At 36.1% G+C, this 21942-nt stretch overlaps 1 protein-coding gene across 3 annotated transcripts in view; it reads right to left on the bottom strand.

The window, feature by feature from the left end:
* Positions 1–718: 718 nt before the first annotated feature.
* Positions 719–21942, bottom strand: part of tmod2 (tropomodulin 2) — a 56334-nt gene continuing 35110 nt past the window's right edge. For 2 of the 3 annotated variants that reach the window (XM_020515766.2, XM_048616053.1), the window contains exons 4-10: positions 10285–10407; positions 8823–8897; positions 7408–7538; positions 6047–6154; positions 5136–5279; positions 4382–4526; positions 719–2490 (exon numbers count right to left, since the gene is read on the bottom strand). In XM_020515766.2, the coding sequence (XP_020371355.1) occupies positions 2456–2490; positions 4382–4526; positions 5136–5279; positions 6047–6154; positions 7408–7538; positions 8823–8897; positions 10285–10407 (761 nt within the window). In that variant the 3' untranslated portion in view covers positions 719–2455. Of the gene's footprint in view, positions 2491–2775; positions 2838–4381; positions 4527–5135; positions 5280–6046; positions 6155–7407; positions 7539–8822; positions 8898–10284; positions 10408–21942 lie in introns of all 3 variants that reach the window. The other variant, XM_048616054.1, reaches the window with a different exon arrangement.

Here is a 21942-nt window from a genome sequence, read left to right as displayed (position 1 = left end):
GTTTGTCCTCAGTAAGGGGGAGGTCTGGTGGGATGGTGAAGACCCAGAGCAGGTCTGGGTCCTTGTTCTTAGTACAGTGTTCAATTTACCGCAAATTGAAGCCTTGTTGGCATAATACTCATTTCCTGTGGGACGAAAGACTGAAAAAAGATACTTTATTTCAGATTCTTCTTTTATTCATTTGTTTGAGTGTCCCAATGTAGCTGTTTAGAAATACAATGCAGAACTTTTGGATACATCTAAGCATGAAGGAATTTACGCCAGACAAGACTGTCATCCCCAATACTGAAACCTGCTTGTGCTCCATTGTATTATGAAGTAACCACAGCATTCATTCTGACATGGCTGTACTTTCAGCAGTGGAGTTGGACAAAATTGGATATTTCTGCTATACACAACCACATTGTCCTCCTCAGCACCATGGAATGATGCTAACAAGACTCCACAAATCCATGCACACACCATAGCATATAATATCACAGAATGCAAAATAACAATACAGCAAGCTTCATATTTCCACCATTAAAAATGCATGTTTTAGCCCAGTAAGTGTCACTAATATCATATAAATTGGATACAAGACTTCTTTCAAATTCTTCCAAATGATCAGTATCAGTACAAAAGCTGTGCAGTTTTATTATTAAATGTCATTGTTTTGTGTATTCCAGTCTTTCATGAAATTACCAGTTTAAACACAATTAAATGAGAAAGACAAGCATTTAATTAAAAACTTTATTATCCCACAGGTTTCATTTTAAAATGCTGTACATGTTAAATATATACAGCACTTTTTACATAAACATCCCTCAGATTAATTCTTATATGCACTTTATGTAATAGGTTGTTAACCATTATTTATTACTACACGAAACAACCTAACACCTTTTGTAAGGAGTGTTCTTTTTAACCTGTTCAGTTACAAGGATAGGCTATACAAATCGTTTCAAAATCCAATTTTAATTTGTATTTATTACTGCAAGTCAAATTTCCATTATTGATTAAACAAGACTTTTTGTATAAGAGGAGCTTAAACATTAACAATTGAACATTTATAACAATTTCTTTACATGATCCCATGATAATTGTTATGTTGAAAAAACAACAACTCAATGCAATGTATTAGATTATGGGGCAGACAACAGACATGGGTACAAACACTGACACAGCTTTTCATCATGTTATCATTATATAGCTTAACCGTACAAATACCCAAGTCTAGGACTTTCAGACAATATTCACAATAGTTTGGTCATTTAAGCATACTACACAAGATACTGGCATGCACATGGATGTTTTAGTATCCAGAAAATTTCCTGCAATATTAGTCATGCTGCCACAAAATTTTCTAAGTAAGTGAAGTTAGACAAATTCCTAAAATAATCAGCAAATAAAATCTTTGTTGGGAGGGGGCATTAAAAGTTTAGATACTTTTAACTAATGCACACAGCTTTATCAGTGTGTTGGCTTGGATTTTTCAAACCTTGAGAACTTAGTGTAAGCAGATTTGTTTTCCCAATATTAGTACGTATAGCAAACCAACATACTTAACCGGAAAGGTCTACTTAATACGTTAGGTTAACAAAACTGCAAAGAATCCAGATCTGTAGATCTTTAGTTAAACAGTTGTGACTATTGCCAACTAGTACATTCCTTCCAGAACAATCTACAAGTGTGTAATTATAATGCTCTAACAGAATTTTTATTGATACAAGTCATTTTGGTAATAAATTGCAGTTTTAGCAAAGACTATAGATGAATTTAAGAAGTACAAGTGGCTTTTTTGGCAGAAAGTCTGAAGAAATATTCCTGTGTTAAGACTTGATTTGAACTGTTCTCATCACATAAGAGGTATGCAGAAGAGTGACAGCTACCTCTATGGCCATGGTTTAGTGCTATGCAACATGGCCAAATCAGCAAAATAAATCCAAGTCCCAAGACAAACTTCATAGTAGCTTCTTCTTCAGTTAATACAAAATTTGTTTTTAAAAAACATTAAGTTTTCCGGTCTTAGTCCTGATACACTGGAACATTAAGTGCAGCATAAAAATGACGCTCCACTGCACAACACACTGCCATTTAACACGATTTTCATTACAATATGTAAAAAAGGTTAAAAAAAATACTTGACGTGGGCACAGTGCAAATTTCAAGTCAAACATTTTCTCCTGTCTTGGATACTTTACTATCTAACATTTTCAAATTACAACACGGTTTGGTGCTAGTCATGAGGTCCCCTGAAAAATTAAAAAGAAATGTGATTTTTATGGGCAAGTTATTACTAAATTACAGTTTCTGCTACAACAGTGGAGGGATTAAATTCCAGTCTTCTCCCTTCTACCCAGACAGAAAATGTGAGAACGCCTTAAGCTAGGCTTGGCAACGTGCCCAATGCACTGTAGTGGGTCTTCCATAGGATGAAATACAGCACCAGGCAGGCATAGACTCCAGATTATCATTAGTATGCATCTCTTTCGACTCGCTTTTTGCGGACTGTATGAAAACAGCAGGAAGATAAACAATAGTTAAGAAACGATATGGCCAACAGATAGTTTAGAATACATGTCACAGATCCATATCCCCCCCACTTCTGGAGATCTAACCTTTTCTGGTCAACTATAAATTCTGGATCATGCATTCAAACAGCTTTAAAATAGATGAAAGGAGTGCAGTAAGTTAGATAAAGACAAACTCTGAAAATAGCAGTTAGTGAAATGCAGAAAACTTTTGGTAATTAGTTCAACACTTCCAATTCTCCATTCTCAGCATGCTAAATACCATTTGAAACTTCATGGCTGGACAGCTGGCAAGGTCTATGAAGAATTTACTCATATTCCAGACTGAAGAAGCAAGATGACAGCAATTAGCAGGAATTAAAAATAAATACATGTAACATTGAAACTGAGCAGCAATTATTCATCTCAAACTGTTGCTTTGTAGATGTCCAGCGGTTGCAAGTTTGGTTTCAAGGCCAGATGCATCATTTTTGCTAAATCTTTGTTGATATTAAAAGTCTGTAGAAAGTATTCAGCACAAGGAAAACCTACAATTTAATTAAACCCAAAGATCTGAAAGGAAAATGGATAGCAACAGCAGATATAATGGCACAATAACAAATATTTTTCATAATGGCAAAGAATCATTAGTAAAACTTCTCATAGAAGGAATCAGAATTACGCTTCTGTACCAATAAAATATGAAATTTACATTAATAATTAAAATATAATGTAAGACAACAGTACTTTTATTTTACATTTCAGGTATGGCAAGAAAGCGGACTTTGAATAGTGCAACAAATTTAATTTTCAGGAATCACAGTGCTAAATATTCTACTCTTGCTGATTAGAAGCACTGGGTCAGCAGTGATTGCATGAAGTAAATGCTCCTCACTTCCTAATGGCCCTCAGTGGGGCTGCTGAAACTGATTTCTTTCCAGCTCATACCTATAGAAGGTAATATCTTGGAGATCTGTTGTAGTATTACTACTTGCCACCATCTTGTTAACATTTACTACAGTGGATAAATACTGTATATTGCAGCCAAATCAAAGCCACAGGCTCGATCTGTTGACAGAAAAAATGGCAAAAATAAACTATAAAGCAGGGTCTACCCTAAATGTAAATGTAAACAAAGTGAATATTTGGGAATATCAAACCAAAGTCAAAACAGATGGGTGCAATAATCAGATGCTCCATTCCTGATGACATCGTATTACCTGCAAGTAAAAAGCAGGAATAACACTCGTCTAGTCAAAAAACCTTAGCAAAGTTTTGCCAGCCTGTAGGCTGTGGCTGATTGGAAGGAGGAGCAATAACTATCTTGTTTGCCGGCACCCTATGAACCGGTACATTCAATAAACCAGCAAAACATGTATACCTGGAATACCAGAAGTTTAATGTATTATCACAATCTCCACAATGTCAGTAGTTATTTGAGGGTGCAAGTGAGAAGCTTCTCTGCCATTAAGTTTTATCTAAGGCAAAGTTGTATTACTATTTATGTTATTTGTGCTGTAAATAACATTAGTGATGTGTATATCCCCTGCATAATGTTTCTATTACTTAGTGTGTTTTATATTATGTAGACCTGCTGGAAACTGCTCAGCATGACAGGCAGCATCTATAGAGATAGAAACAACTGATGTTTCAGGTCAATGACTTGATGAAAGCCCAAACCATTAAGTATTTTCAGCATCCACAGTATTTTGCTTCTGTGACACAAGAAAATATGCATTTAGGGAAATCTTAGAGGATGACTGGAATTATATTCTCACACGTCAGGAAGGGAATAAAATTGAAGGGGATGGGGTGCAGGGCAAGAAAATCTAAATTCCCTTTGGAAATAGGATTTTTGGGATAAAATCAAAAGAAGTCACAAATCTTACCTAAATCATTATTTTTGGTTATGGCTGCAGCTGCCCTCGTTCGTGGTCCTTGTTGCGTGAACTGATATCCAAACTTCAAGATTGAGGAGTTTGTCTCCAGCATTTGCGCTATTTCCATTTCAACTGTGGCACCTAACTGTTGGCGCTATGAGCAGAAATAGCCAATGTAACTAATGTTGACTGATAAGGGACAAGCCTCTAAGTAAACTTATTTTAAAATTGTCATCTTAAGAGAGTCATGCAGCTTGATCAAACATCTTTTGGGGTGGGTGCAGAGTGGCTTACAAAAACATTAGTAAAGCAATTCTAGCCCAATAGTTGTATATAATTATTAACGTTTTTCAATTTTATAACAGATTAGTGGTTATCATTTCAGAACTCAATATTATATCATTGTTGCAAATAATACACATTTGTTCTTTCACATGAGACGACAGAATCCAGAATAAGGCCGCAACTTCAACAATGTAATTCTTAAAAATGATACGAATAAATCTAACAATATGCATCCATCAATATCTTCAAAACTTGAAATGAGCTCGATCCAGAACAGGTTATCTTGTTAAACTGACTGAGAAAAGGTAATACATTCAATAAGATGCAGTAACAATTCAGCCATGGCGCATGAAGCATCATGACATTTTAGCGTTGTGGCCTGAAGGCATTATATATTGAGAAAAAAATAAACTGTCTTAGCTTTGTACCAAGGATACACAAGTAGAGCTTTCAAATAATTTCAGGCAGAACAACTTACCTGATTATCAATCTTGATCTCCATTAACGTTTCATTCTCTTTCAGTGCATCTACAATTGCTTGTATACCAACACCAGTGATGAAGTTTGACTCAAGATTTAGACTTCTAAGTGTTTTATTAACTCGTAGCATATCTGCAAAAGCCTTCATGACAAAAATTTGGTTTGAGTGCTAACAACAAGCAATTCAAAATTAAGTATCTTTAAAGCACTTGAATACCAATATGTGCAACGCTGAGATAAAATCAGAATTACTTTAAAGAGAGTTAATGCTGTCATTCCTATTAGCCCAGTGACTGAAACACTCCTGTTCAGAGGCTCTTGGACAGAAGGAGAAACATTTGAGTAGGCAAGTGCCAAGCAGGCTGAATTCACAGCTGGCAGGTGAAGGATACTTTACAGTCATACAGCAAGGAAACAGAACTTTTGGTCCAACTAGTCCAATTTTCATAGGCCCACACACCATCAAAAATACACCATGATCCAAACTGTGTTTACGTGTGTTTTGGTTTAATGATCACTAACCACTATTAACACAACAGATTTAGAGAATACATTTACATTAACCAGCGTACCAATTTTCAGACAAGCCCTCCATCTTAGAAGGGAAAATCATAAAATGTTGCTTAAAAGCATGTGACTTACAAATTGCTAGCATGAGAGTGGTGAATATTATTCTCCAATGTTCAGGCCCACATATTTATAAATATAGGTTATTACAAGTGGGTCAGAATTTTGTATCATGTCTTATTACCACCATTTAGATGAGCGGGGAAGTTGGGATAGGATGGATGCAAGGCTGTGTGCGGCTCACTATTTTGGAATTATGGTATCGAGCAAAACATCAAGTTAACTCACTGAAGAGCAAAAGAACACTTCATGAAAACAATATTAAAGTAAAGCTGAACTTACAAAAGCAATAGGGTCATTGCTCCGAGTTGCTGCCAAACTAAATTTCTTCAGGTGAGTATTTTTCTTCAAGGTTTCCGCAAAGTCTTTTAATGTTGGAATTGGAATATTCTATGGACAAATGCAAATCCAGGATGATAATTAATCAATGCACACTGGAGCCCCAGCTTACCTGTTCCTTATGCTAATGAGGACTCCAAAGCAGTTACCAATGCCCCATGTGTACCACAGGCTGTTTTGCCTTTCTTCAAACAAATGCTTGAGTTACCAGATGAGGAACTGTCAGAAAGTGTGTCTTATTCATGCACTGCACCACTAGATGGCAATTAGGGCTTTCGTACATATCAATTTAACATGTATCGTCCACTTGTTCCATTTTAGCTCCATTCTCCTTTTGAAGTATTTTATGATGTAGTACATGCCAAAAACTAGATGGTGCAAGACACAGGACAGTTAATCCAATTGGACTAACTTGTGGAATGCAAAAATAGTAATTACCCCATGCCATAATTTTCTCTATTTCACATTACCAATCGACACCTTTATTAGCAATAGCTAAATAATTCTGACTTGATCAAATCTCTCATGCAGGGATTCAGTTGCTGAAAACCTAGCTTTTGTAGCCGTTACTCCAACTTCAGTAAAAACTGAAAAAACTGCGGATGCTATAAATCAGAGAAAAAGACAGAAATTGCCGGAAAAGCTCAGCAGGTCTCGCATTATCTGTGGAGAGAAAGCAGAGTTAATGTTTCAGGTCGAATGGCTTTTTCTGAGAACTGACCTGAAACGTTAACCGTGCTTTCTCTCCACAGGTGCTGCCAGACCTGCTGAGTTTTGCCAGCAATTTCTGTTTTCTCTAATACTGAAATAGGAAATAAAAAGTCCAATGTTGACAAGGGTCAAAATACTGAAGGAATTGAAATATCAAAATTTAAATTAAAGCAGTGAACACTAGAGGGTATCGTCAAAATCAAGGAATAATGGAGGCAAAGAAGTCGTTAACCACAATTTGGGACATCATTTTAGTAGCAGCTTTTTACCATAAATCAAGCTACTGGTATATGTATAGTATTACTACTGTGATGAATTTTTACACAGCACAGTTCATAAGCAGAGTCTTGCACTTATCCTTCAGAAGTGGTAGGATTTCATGAGATGGTGTTAAAGGACTTTATTACGTTAAGCAGTTAGAGTCTTTTAAAATTTTGAAAATATGACAATTATGAAATTTAATCAATTGCATAAATGGAGACTTTCACTGCGCTAATTTAGTTACTGGTAACAGATGTCAGTTAGTTTCTTCGAAGTGCAAAAAGAAAGACGCATTCAAAAAAGATACTGAAATGTAACCACAACAATCCTACCTTTATGTTATTAAGATTAACCTCTACAAGCCCTGGGTCATTGGCTTTTATTCGCTGTAAACTTTCTTCTACATTTGTTGGATTGGGAGGTTCATCAAAAACTGGTTTAACCTTCTCACCTTTGACAACATCTGAAAATCATCATTTACAGCAGTTATCAACACCTTTAAATATTAAGGAGACATCTGTTAAGAAGCTGAAGTGTACGTATATGGGCAATTAACCCTCTTCAATAATGATAGTTAATACATTAACCCAGCGTGGTTGCAACTAGTTGGTAAAGCAATGTTTGTGCTGAATCAGCTTTACGTTCAGAAGTCAATATATAAATGAAATGGTATATAAGCAGGGCTGTAACATGTACCGGTTTTAGTCTTACTTCACTGACGAATTGCTTCTATTTAACATTAAGTCAACGTTGAGGCACATACTTGGAAATAAATATTTTAAAATGAAGTTTTACCCTGCTAGCCCAGAATATTCTAATAAACAAATCTATGCAAAATAAGAATGATAATAGACCAATCTTTACTGAGTGAAATATGAAAGTTCACTATTAAAACAGTACTGAATCAACTTACTACCTTGAAGGCATGAGGGAAGGGAAAGAAGAAAAGAATAGAAAGAAACAGCCAAGACAATTACTTGGTTCTGTTACCAGGATTCCAAAAGAACCTAAATGATGAACCAGTGAAATTTTTATACTGTACCAATTATATATTTTAAACACAGTGCGCTCCTGGAAAGAACATTGAGCAGTGTGTTGCGCGAAGGTGAACTATTCGTGGTTACAGATGATGGAAAATTTTGCAGAGAACTAAGTGTGTCATACAAAAAAAAATTACACTGGCTTGAAACAAATCATCTTTTCTACACACTGTGTCCTTCCAACATTATACACTTGAGTAATTGGCGCTCTTAATCATATGGTGCTAATTTGCTTAATGAACTACTGCAGTCCATGATCTGAATACTTCAGTGCATTTGAATTTTAGATTTTTAGAAAATCCAATTGAGAAGAACATTTTAAATTGGTATCAGCCAAAGTGACTGTTTTTTAAATTACAACTGATTGCATACCAAATATATTAAACACTTACTGACTAAATTATTTTACTCCATATTTGACTCCTTCACTGATATCTAATGTTTAAACTACTGATATTCCACCCAGACAAATTGGCATTCTCATTCACCTCACTCCCAAGCCATAAAGTGAATACTCATCAGTCAGAGAATTTCACTATTCCAGAAATAAAAATATGCAAAGATATATTTGAATGCTAAAACTTGATTTCTGTTCTTAAAAACAAAACACTACAAAACTGCTTCAACTCTGCGAAGTATTGTCATACTTCTAACGTAAACGTAGTTGTACAACAATTGCTAAAAATAGTAACTTTTTGCCAACTTACTGTTCAAGCCTCCTTTGCTTCCAACAGAATCTAAGTAATGTGTGTTGCTCACCAAAGTGTGCATCCCTAAAATGGCTGAAAATAGGAAAAGGCAAATTAACGATGTCTTAAAACCAGATTCACTGAATTCTCAGTCAAATATAATACACAATAAATGTTACAAAATAAATGAATGGACAAAAGGAGCATGTTGAAACAAGTTATTTAACTCAGTTACTGAAAATGATTTCCCCTTCAAATTAATTCCTCCACGTCCAAGAGGACAATCAAAATTACATATAATGAACAAAAATTCCACATTAATTGAGAATGGATAAACAGAAGGTTTTATGCATTTCCTGCTGTGCAATCAACATGGAATTTTCTAGAAATGTGTTACTAAACAGAAACACAACCATAGAAATTAGCAACAGCTTTCTAGATGAGAAACTGCTCACATACAGTATTTGCAAGAAACTTGTTACCAGCACCAAGTTCCTCAAAAGCCACAAACAAACACAATGAAACATTGCCAGAAAGTTGTTTTGGAACTGAGTTTCAAGTCAGTTGTGTCAAGGGAAGATACGAGACAAAATATTTTAGGCAAACTACTTTAAGTGTAGTGTGTTGACATCCTAACCCTGTCTGAAAAAAAATGGCAGCTACAATTACTGATCATTTCAAGTTTTTGTTTGAGGGCATATTATCTGGTTTCCTTAATTTATTCATTTGCTGGTTTCCACTTGATAATGCAATTCCCATTTCATAGACGGAGCAGGGACATTCCCCCAAGTCCACTAGTGATGGTACCAGTTTAGCTAAAAAGTTAGGTAAAAGTGCCTTGTGAGATTCTCTTTCTCCACTTCATCCTCAACTCTGTCCCACTGGAGATTTCCATCAATAGCAGAATGATCAAGAGGAAGAATAAGTAGAATTTAGAGGATCAAAGTTATTACCTATCGCTCTGGTACTGTGTTGTGCTACAAATTTGTTATACTTTTTTTGCATGAAGTTTATGCAATACAATGACTGGGAATCACGCATAACACGACTCACTGAGCTGTGCAGATATTCAAGGACAATTTTGTGGAGACAGTGAATTAATGAACTATAACTGCAGATAACCAAGCTGCAAATCATAAATACCTAAATACGAGAGTTGTGCCACAATAGCAGTGCTCAAATCATTAAATCGTGGATAAAGATTTTAACAACTAAATTCCATAGGTGTGATTCTGAAAGCATCCAACTCCAAAACTTCCTGAATTTTGCTCATATTATATAGTAGATCCTTAGTCATTCTTTCATGGCAAATTTTATTTCAGTTATTGTTCTTAACTAAAACTAAGCGTAATTATAACAAGTAAACAAAATTCTCATTTTAACTATCTTGCACAATTCCATCTCCATCTCTATTCAAGACAAGAGCAAATTAATTAAATGAAACAGACATCAAGGGAATGCTCTGCTCACAATGGTTTACCTGCAAGGTCACAGAGTTCTGTATCTGTTGCACTGGTCAAGGCTTCTTCCAGTTCTGGATCCAGGGTCACTTTCTCTTCCACACGCTGCTCCACAGGTTTCTGCTTAGGTATCCACAACTTTCCTATAACCCCAAATGATTTATAAATTATGTTTTTTCAATCTATTTTGTCAAACCAGTTTCTCGTTTTAATAGCAGCTTATTGCCATAAATCAAGTTATTGGCATATGCATAGTATTATTACAGCGATGAAGAATTTTTAAACAGCACAGTTCATAAGCAGGATCTTGCACTTATCCTTCAGAAGTGACAGAATTCCACGAGGTGGTACTAAGTACTTTATTACACTAAGCACTTAGGTTTTTTAAAAATTTTGAAAATAAGATGGTTATGAAATTTAATCACTCAAACCAGTTTCTAGTTGATGTTTGTAACAAGGGTAAAACAAATCTAGCTAAAATTGAAAAGAAAACTCAAATTGAAAAGAAATTCTATACTTCATCCCTGATAAAAGTGGAGTTGATTCTATATAAGCAAAATTAGTAGATATTTTCATGTTTACATTATACTATTGCATATGTTAAAAGCTCTAGAGTGACCCAATGCAGCAACACATCACTTGCTTCACACACAAAAACTTGCGGTTTTGTCACAGAACAGCTTACATTCAAAATACCACCTATTTCAGCTAGTTTACTAGGTCAGTACCAGGTTGGTAAATGGAGGCATTTTACAATCCAGATTACCAACCATTCAGTTGTAAAAGTTAAGATTGCTTTCAAAAACAGAGAGCAGGGAAAGGAATAATAAGACCATCTAGCATTTATATAGTACCTTTAATTAAGTAAAATGTTTTATTGTTCATGCCTTGGGATAAAGTCGGACATATGTATCAGGAGAAACTAAAACAAATAAGCAAAGATTTGGTCAAAGAGATATGTTTTAAGAAGATTCACAAAGGAAATGAGATTATGATCTTGAGACCAAGGCAGCTGAAGACTCAACTACTGATATGAAGTGATTAGGAATCTAGACCAGGAGTACAGGAATTTACGAGCATGATCCCATACGAGGTTGTAATCTTAAAGACCTGATGCGCAAACAGTTGCTTTCCATTGTTTCCAGCATTGTGTTTCAACTTGCATACAAAATCGATTTGTGAATGGTCTCCAGAATGGAATCCAGGACCTCCCGAATGCTGTGTAGTCCCTCGAGTCTGCTCTGCATTTTAATTCTGTCTTGGCTGATCTGCATATACTCTATACACTTGCCCATGCCCTAAAACCCTTATTACATATGGATAACAAAAAACAATAAATCTCCAATCTAAAACTGACGACTGATTGAGCATCTTTTGCTGCTTGCTGCATGCATAAGAGTTCCACAGTAGTAGTGGCCTCCAGGCCAGAAGATCCAGGTACATGACCCACCAGCCCAAGAGATGAGTCATAACACACCCAGACAAGGTGAATGAAATAACTTAAGAATTTCTAAGCCTTAGTTCTTCTTAGCATATAGAGGCTCAAGTTTTTAGACTCTGCTTCCAGAGATCCCCATTCAGCAGAAATAGCTTTGCTCAATCTATTCACCTTAATATCTTGGGAACTTCATCATATTATATTTCAACGTTCTAAATCCCAGAGAATATAACCTTAGTTTGTAAATTTTTTCCTCATGAAATCTAGCTCTTGGAGTCTTGGTAGAATTCTAATAAATCCACATTACATTTTGCCAAAAGTCAATACATCTTTATGGTCTGATGCCCAGAACTGCTTGTACAACCCAGCACTGTGCCTAGAACTAGACTACATCTGGACTATCACAAGAACGTTGCATAACTAAAGCATGACTTCTTGCACACATTATTAATTTTAATAGGGATATGTCGGAATTGGAGGAGCACACAGACGTGAGGGTTATGAAGCTGGAGCATATTACAGAAACAGGAAGGGCCAAGACCATGAAAAGATTTGGAAAGAGGGATTAGACAGTGAAAAATTAGATGTGTGACCGACAGCCAACATAAAAGGAGGAAGCACAGATATGATTGGGGAGTAGGACTATGAAGATTCGCTTAGAGGTTGTTCCCTCCAAAAATCCTGAAAATTCAGAGCAATCCAGCTTCATCTTGATTTTACTGAATTATAACGCATTCATATTTTATTGACTGGAAGGTTTTCAACCAATCATTTCTAGTTCTAATGCCAAACTAAATTTGAAACACTGGAAATCCAATGTAGGCTAAAACAAATTACTCTTCCATTGAAAATACCTGGATTTCGTTTTTAAAATTGCTGCTGGGCATAAACAAAAGTTAGTGCTGGGCATATACAAAAACTCTGAAATGCAAAGTTGCATGTACCAAACAAAAAAAAAATTTAATTCAACATATTTAGATATAAAACAATCCATGCTAATGCAGAGGGGTAAGCTGCATTTTATATTCTTTACTTTAGATCATAAATCTGTTTATCAGAAAAACCAAACAAAATACACTTACATTTTAGTCAATAAAGTAGAAAATACTAAACTCAGCATCAAAGCCATTCAAATAAAATTTCCTACACTGTGCTAGGGTTAGGGTCCAAGAATACTTGACTGACAGACAATAAGCCACTTTGGAACAACCTGACAGTTAGATATTAACTGGTCTAAATAAGGAAAAATGATCAGGAAGCTCAGAGAAGACCACAGCTGTCGTAATAAAGATACCAGGCAGAGGTCCACAGTTCAGGAGAAACCCAAATAAGTGCAAGAGGCAGTACTTAAATAACAGCAAAGACAAAGACTAAATGGCAAAAGCAATAAACTGAGAAGTTGAAATAAATGACATGCATAAACTGCAGCTTTAGAAAACTCATTCCGAAAGGTCATGTACATAAGGTCAGTACTCCTTCTGATGACAAGAACTAGATGTTCGTACTAAGGGAGGTTTACAAAGACTACTGAAGATGAAGCAAAGAGATTCAGTGATGGGAGTCTGCTCGGGGATCGATGACATAGGGAATTATTAAGGACCTTAAAAACTCAACATTAAATACTGTTCATAAAGGTTCGATGGTTCAGTTCCTGTATTTAGAAAAAGGAGCCCCAGAAACTTGGGACAATGAGTGAGCAAGTGTTAAACTGGTGTGCAAGTAATTCTTATTTTGAACTGAGAATTTTTTTGACAATAAAGATTGGCACAAGACAGATGGTCTGTACCTAAATACAGCAGAAACAATGCAAGATGCAAAGAATCTTTAATGAGATAGGTGAGAGAAAAAAATTGGAAAAGGAAACTGGATACTAAACTACATTGATAATGTCCACAACATCTCAAAGACTCAGATATGTTACAGGCAAATAATAAGGGCCAACAGAGAAGACAAATCTGCAATAGGTGTCTGTATACATGAATGCTTGAAGCATTTAGAATGATGTGACTGTTGTAGAAACTATTATGGTGGTAGGGCATTAAGGCAGAAAAAGATTAGAATGCTACCAGTTAAATGATATGGAATACAGTCACTATGAAATGTACCTGGTAAAGCATAAATATCTTTGAGGGAGAGAGGCCCTAGTTAGTATATCCAAAAATGCACTGGCAAGACTGATTAGACGCCCTATGTACCAAGGACGGCTTAGATAAATAATTACCTCTCATATCATGAATCAAAGGATGTCACTAAATAATAATCAGATAAATAATAACTCTAAACCAAAGGAGATGGTCTACTGGGTCTAATTTACATTACTGACTAGATTCAGTTGATTAAATTTGACAAACTTGCATTTGTATTGCACTTATTACAGAACCAATCACAAATCAAGTGGAAAATAATTGGATTCACAGGTGCCCCTGAAGATAAAATAGATAATTGTAACTTTAAAAATTTACAACAAGGACTAAGTGAGTACAATAAAAATTGAAGGTTGAAAGTTGAAAATTGAACATTGACAATAGCTACAGGAAATTTAAAGCAATTTGAACACCAAAAGGATCAACAGGTGCAATGTTGAGGCATTAAGGTATGCAAAGAACAAACAACTAAGTACAGAACCTAGTATTAGAATCACACAGCGCAAAAAAAAAGGCCCTTTCAGCTCATCGAGAGTTATCTACACTAATCCCACGTTCCCGCACTTGGCTCACAGCCTTTAACATTATGACATTCAAGCACTCATCTACATACCTTTTAAAGATTGAGGTTTTCCCATCTCTACTACCCCTAAGACAGGGTATTCCAGATTCCCATCATCCTCTGGGTTAAAAATCTTTTCCTCAATCCTTTCTAAACTTCCTGCCCTTCGCCTTAAAATGATATACCTTCATTATTGACCCTTCAACCAAAGGGCACAGCTACTTCCTATCCAACCTGTCCACACCTCTCAATCTTATACACCTCTATCAAGTCACCCCTCAGCCATCTCTGCCATAAATAAAACCACCTGAGCCTATCCAACACTCTTTATAGCTAAAATGCTCCATTCCAGGCAGCACATGGGTGAATCTCCAATCCGATCACATCCTTCCTATAGTGAGGCGACCAGCTGTGCACACAGTACTTCAGCTGTGGCCTACCTAAAGTTTTGTACAGCTCCAACATAACCTCCCTGCTCTTATAATCAATGTCACAACTGCTAAAGGCATATGCATTCCTAACTACTCTAGTAATCTGTCCTGCTGCCTTCAGGGATCTGTGGACAAGCACCCCATGATCCCCCTGTTTATCCAAGCTTCCTAATACCGTGTCATTCATCAGGCACACCATTATCTTGATACTTCTTCCAAAGAGGATCATCTCACATTTTTCAGGATTAAATTTCATCTGCCACAGATCTGCCCCTCTGACCAACGTCTCTATAGCTTCCTGTAACCCAAGAACTCCTTCTTCACTGTTAACCATCCAGCGAATCTTCATGTCATCTACAAACTTTCTCGTCATCTCCCTCCACATTTTCATCTATATCATTTATATATACATATCACAACTGATATCTCGCAACTGATGCAAAATGACTTCATACAAAAAATCCTTGCCTTAGGTTATTTCTACACCTTGCTCTGAGTTTTAGGTAGATCCCAGAAACAAATTGCTCTAACTCCTTCAACTGTCACATTTCATTATAGAAACAGAAAATGCTGGAGAAACTCAGCAGGTCTGCCAGCATCTGTGGATAGAGACAGTTAACCTCTCCGTCTTTGGAAAAAGTCAAATTAGTCAAAACATTAACTTTGTTGCTCTCTCTACAGATGCTGCCAGACCTGCTAAGTTTCTGCAGCATGTTGTGTTTTATTTCAGATCTCCAGCATTCTTTGTTTTTATTCTATTATTATGTTACTTTCAGAAAGGATGCCGCAATTATTCACTATTTTTCCCTCCTCACAAGCCAAACAAGTTTGTAGTCGTAAAAAAAACTATTCCTGCTGAAATGTGTATTGGGAGAGGGAGAAAGAAGAAAGGCGAGTTTAAATATGGGTCCCGAGAGGAAAGGGCAAATTATAAATTTAAAGCATCTCCAAATTCCAAAAAAGTCACTTATTTTGCTTTATAAAAATTTGCCATTCCAAGCATATCTGCCTTCAAGAAAATATAATATGCATTCTGGAGTCTTTTCACACAACAGTAAATAAGCAATCTAAGTACATCTTCCAAGTTACTTTGTTACATAGACAGTGACTTTGTTAAGTTGCAACTTAAATGTTTGCAGGTTCATGGTCTAGAAACGGGCTTAAAAATGCATCCATGCAAAGAATGGAACATCTGATGAACTTTTTTCCATGTTTTCATTGTAGAACAAAAACAAATCCCAGAATACTCTCATCTCAACTTGAGATAAATACTCTTCTGATCAAACACATAGCATTGTATAAAGCTGGTTGAAGGGCTTTAACACAGAAAAGGTAACGACAAACATCAGAAAAGCAGCCCTGCGAGCTCCTGAATGCCAAATAAACAGGAAGTCTTGCATAGATTTGATTTCATATAATTAGATGCAATAATTAAACCTCAAATGTACAGCTTCCAGTCACATTTTAGCCAAAACACTGAATTCCAATTTTATTTGCAATAGGATGCACCAAGCCCTTGCAACATCATTTAGTTCCATATCCCAGCTCACATGCTGCACTCCTTTGAAGCACCACACAATCACCAGTCTGAACTCTTGACACTTTTAGCTGCTCAATAAAAACCAAATGAACTGTAGATGCTGTAAATCAGGAACAAAAACAAAGTTGCTGGAAAGCCCAGCAGGTCTGGCAGCATCTGTGAAGGGAAAAACAGAGTTAACATTTCGGGTCCGGTGACCTTTCCTCAGAACTTCTAGCTACTCCTTTACCTTTTAAATCTAATGGATCTCTATTACTCTTCACTGAAATGCTTCAGCACACCCACCACCAAAAACTGATAAATCAAACTGCACTTTTTCCTTGAAGGTCGAATTCTGCAGAATATTGCTTAAACATTTTAGAACTGATTGGAATATATATTTTCCCATTCTAAACATTTTCCAATGTAGAATGAGGTTGAAATGCATATACACACCTTGCTGCTAGCCACTCGAAGAGTGTACAAGGGATGCTGTGTTGATAGTGAAAGCTTAAAGTAATCTCATGTTTTCAAGTTCAACTTGTCTAAAATCATCTTTCTTTCTTCCTCTTGCTCTACAGCTCTCTAATCTTCCTTCTAACATTTGAAGTACATTTTCATCCCTTAGAATACAGTCAGTGCAACCTAGTTTTGAAAAAGGTATGCAATCGTCTTTCCTCCTTCAACATCCTGACAACATTCTTCACTGTTCCAGTGTTCTCTCTAATTAAACCATTCCACCCTTCTTCAAAAATCACATTTTACAACTTCCTAATCTTTGGATATCATATTTTCACATGGCTTCAGCCCTGTGCAACAAAATAGTCCAAATGGCAACCTTGATCATTCTTTTAAGATTTCTACTCATTCTTGTAGGAGCTACCCCTACCCCCGACTGGGGACAAAAACTCTGGAGGTAGGCAGGATTCAGGCAAGTGGAAGATGTTTATTCAAGCAGAAACCAGTTGATGCAGAGTGAGGGCCAAAGAATCTTCCAAATCGGAAGGGAGATTAATATCACACTGATTCTTACAGTGAAAGTACAGCATTTTATATATTTTGTTACAATGATCAAATACAGCATAGTCACTGTCCTTCCCTCTTAATCCATACACCCAATCCCATGGCTCACCTAATCAATGATGGGCATTCCTACGGACAGCCCCAGGTTCGCATGGTCTTATGGCATTTGTAATCTCTATGCCTTGGGACTTTATGCATCCTATTCATCCACATTCCAAACATTTACTGGCTACACTCCTGCAGGTCTGTCTCAGGCTTCTTATCTCGAAGGACAGTGTGAATTCTATTCTTCATTGTACGTGTGACTTATTTTATCAAATTCAACCATTCCGCTAATATTTCCCACTGTCCCAATTACATAATGTTAAAATAAAAAGTCAGTTAGTTTAAACTAATTGCTACAAGGTTAATTTTTGTTATAAAGCTAATTATAATGCTTAACGTTATACAACTGCTTCTACTGTTAATATTCTGTAATTTATAGGTTGAGCACAATCTGTCTTGTTCAGGGCATGTGAAGACATCTAAGGCTAGTCAACCTTCACATCTAAGCTGAAATACCTTTTTTAGTGCTTGTATTATATTCTGGTTATGTACTGAAACCAACTTCTAATGATTAAAGCATTTTTAACTAGAAACAATTTAATATTGCAGGTAGATTCAAAGAAGCAAATATTTACTACTAAATAACTTCAGCTGTCATCCCTGTAGCTGCGTAGGGACTTAATCTAGCACCGGATGTTATTCATTTACTGGGACACCCTTTCATTAATAAGGCTAGAATTGGTCATTTATCTGTCTTAAGGCATTCTTTTATCAGCATTGTCTCTGATGAGAACCCACAGCATTCTTTTACTGACCTTCTAGCAGTTCTGTTCAAAGGTACCGTTGTAGTTCACTGAGAGCAGGCTGCTTAATTTTGCTTAGCTTCTGTCTGCCATCTTGTAAGCAGGCATGGGCTGCTAGTGTGGTCAGGTCCAGGTCCCCCCTTCTAATGCTGAGCAATTCTTAATACTTGAGCTAATTAATTATGGCAAGTCAGAAAAAAATAGGAAGCTGGTAATTCAACTTACATTCCAGTCTGTAGATAGAAAGATATGCCATGATATGACTGAAAGGCCAAACAGACTCTAGGTGCTGAATGGCTTACTCTTGCACCAAAATAAATGAAATAAGTTCAGGTAGTGCTTGAAAGGAAAAGACAACTGCAACAGACATACAAACTAACAGCACTGCAGAGAACTGGCATTACCTCACCTATGATCAATAAGGATTGGCGAGAGTATACTAATCATTTTCTTGCAAACTAAGCCCCTATCACATACTCAAGGTCCTTCAAACTGTTTGCAGTTAAAAGTGTCAATAACTCATTGTAGCGCATTTGAATGTCACAGTACTAAAACACAACTTTAATTGGTTTCTAATTGAATTGGGGTCTCCCTATAATTACCATTAGTAGTCCAGATCAAGAGATCAAAAACATCCTATCAGCTTCAACTTTCCAACACTTCAGAATTTTTAAATTTCTTCAGTTATGATCTATTTTAAAAATTGTTTTTTCAAAATATTTGTTCTTCTTCCAAGGCATAGGCATGGTTATTAGCAATCTCAAGCTAAGCTGTTATTCACTTCTGCAATAATCAATTTTGGCATTAAAACTAACTATTATTTAAATATTGCTCAAAAGTAATCAGGTTTGTGAAAAGTGCAGTATATGCAGGCTACATTCTGAGGAATGCAAACCAAATATGCACTCCAAAACAGAGGTCATTCTATAGACGTAAACCAGACACCAATCTGTCACTCCAATCAGCTCAAATATTTGAACAGTAAGAGTCATCATTTTCCTGGCCCATGGCTGACTAGGATGAGACTATTTACGTTAATTTCTTTATCTCCCCCAAACCCCCACTGACAGTGCAACAATTTGCACTTTACCACTGGCTAACATTTTTGTAGATATTTTCCCCTCAATTTTTCCATATTTTACATTTTAAAAATGGCAGATATCAGCCCAACAGTCTGCATCACCTACTCATGTGGAGTATTAATGCGTACATATATCACCAACTGAAAGCATATTTCTGCCTTACTAATAGGTGAAGAAAAAAAATGAAGCTGAAAGCCTCCCCAGTGACATCTGTTACAAAAAGATAAGCAAGATAGAGATTGAAAACAACTAAAGAGGTGTGAGGTATAACAGTAAAGCATGTTGAAAATTAGTATTCCTTACTTCTTTCAGTGGTTATTAGTAACATCAACGACCTGGAATTTGTTGATTTAGTAGGGCTTTTTAATCAAACTATTAAATCATTTATAAATTTTCAGCTAGACACCAGATTGGTATCCGTTTTATTACATTCTGAATCTAATTAATCTTATAAAGCTTAAGTATCTAGATCTTAAAACAATTTTGAAGATTTCATTTCATTTCATTTATAAAATTGCATTACTGATCAAGTCATCTGAAGTTCTTGTACTGTGAATGCAATGGTCCTAAACTCTAATATTTGAAAGTTATAAATGTACACAAGGACTATTCACAAAAAAGCTCAAAAATTTTCCCTCCACTAATTGGCAAGAACTGATAACACCATCAACTTAATTGCAAGGAATTCTCACTTCCAGCTTTCACCATAATCACTTTCCAACTAGTAATGTGCCTTCAAGGAATTTCAACCATAACCACCAGCTGAAATTGGGAGTCAAAATTCTATCATTTTAAAACCAAATCAAACCAAGGCCAAGGAGGTAAGTGTTCAAAGACCATGAAGAATACTGCTTTTGCCAACACTACAAAAATACAACTGCCAACTTAACATTCATTCAAATCACATTAGGTTACATTACATTGAGCTACAAAAATCCTGAAACATTTGCCCCATATTCCAATATTAATTCACTTCCAGCTTGAAATTCAAGAGTCAATTCAAATCACTAGCATATTATGTTGATGACACAAGACAAATTTCCTGCCAAATCCCATCAGCATTCTAACTACAAACATATGGGTCAGTTGAATAATTTTCCCATTCTACTCTGGTTTAGAGAGTAGGTTAACAGTAAATGAGGCTGTAGAATTAGATCCAGATTATTGGTAAGAGTAACAATTCAGATAAAGTACCACACTCTTAACAACCCACATAACAAAAATCTGAAAAGAATGGCAAGGATTGGGGCAGGTGAGGGAGATAGGAAAATAAGAGACAAAACATCTCTCTCTGGGAACTTCCTGCACTATGAGAAATTTTAAGCATTTTTAACAAATGAGAACTGGAGTTGAGTCACTGAGCAACTCTAACAGCAGAAGGATACAATTCCAATCCTAACTAAATTTAGGAATCTTTAGTTAATGAATAGTATCTACCAAATCTATTCAATTGCAATCTCAGACTTTCAACTCCTACAAACCAAGGGGAAAAATGGCACAGTGGTATTATCGCTATACTATAAATCCAGAAATTCAGCGAATGTTCTGGGAATCCAAGTTCAAATCCTGACACGGCAGATGGAATTTGAATTCAATAAAAAAACATGGAATTAAAAATCTACTAGTGTCGATTGTCATAAAAACACATCTGGCTCACTAACATTCTTCAGGGAAGAAAATCTACCATCCTCACCTTGTATGGCCCAGTTGTGACTTCAGATCCACAGCAAGTGGATCCAGCACCCTTTGAAATGGCCTAGCAAGCCACTCAGCTCAACGGAAGCTAGGGACGGGCAATAAATGCTAGCCAGCCAGTGACACTAAAATTCCACGAGTAAATAAAAAAGCAAAACTCATGTCACAGACCTGGCGGTTTTCGCTTCATTTTAAAAAAAGGCTAAAAATAGTTTTATTGAAATGATTTAAGGAAAAATATTAATAAAAGGGTTTTTTTTATTTAAGCTCAACTGTGTCACTAATAACCCCGATCACTGCCAAAAGCAATCAAAACAACGATCAGAAACAAAATTTTTCTACTGAGCAAGTCTCACCTGAGGCAGTGGCAGCTGCTGCTCCTGTGGTTGGCATAAGGATGAGCAGCAGAGAGCACAGGTTAGCAACATACAGAAACCCAATAAAATAAGGACAACAGATAAGAGGAATAGCAGAGACATGCAAAGTATCCAAATTAAAGGCTACTTTTAATCAGAAACAGTAAATTTAAATAGAACACTAGATTAGCATTTAACAGTTCATGCTTCACCATCATAAATCATGAAAAAAAAAGCTACAATATAAATCTAACCAAGGCAAACAACATTATACCAAATAGATACTCCATACATGCCATGATCTCCTTTATTTAATACATGCAGCACAATTTCTGTAATTCAGGGAGGGTCTGTTAAGATTCTTTTTCCTGTGTATAGCAATCTCAATGAAAATCTATTTGTGCAATCTAATTACTTTGTCCCACAGAGGAAGAAAACATATGTATGAGAAATGCTGCACTGATACTGGAAGGAAAAGCATGGTCTTTCCCATTAGCTAACTACTGTAGGTTAAAAAGAACAGATTGCTAGATAACAAGGTGCAGGGCTGGATGAACACAGCAGGCCAAGCAGCATCATA

The sequence above is a fragment of the Rhincodon typus genome, chromosome 33 (genome assembly GCF_021869965.1).
Source record: "Rhincodon typus isolate 14 chromosome 33, sRhiTyp1.1, whole genome shotgun sequence".
NCBI lineage: Eukaryota > Metazoa > Chordata > Chondrichthyes > Orectolobiformes > Rhincodontidae > Rhincodon > Rhincodon typus.
This window is presented reverse-complemented; position numbering and strand designations above follow the sequence as displayed.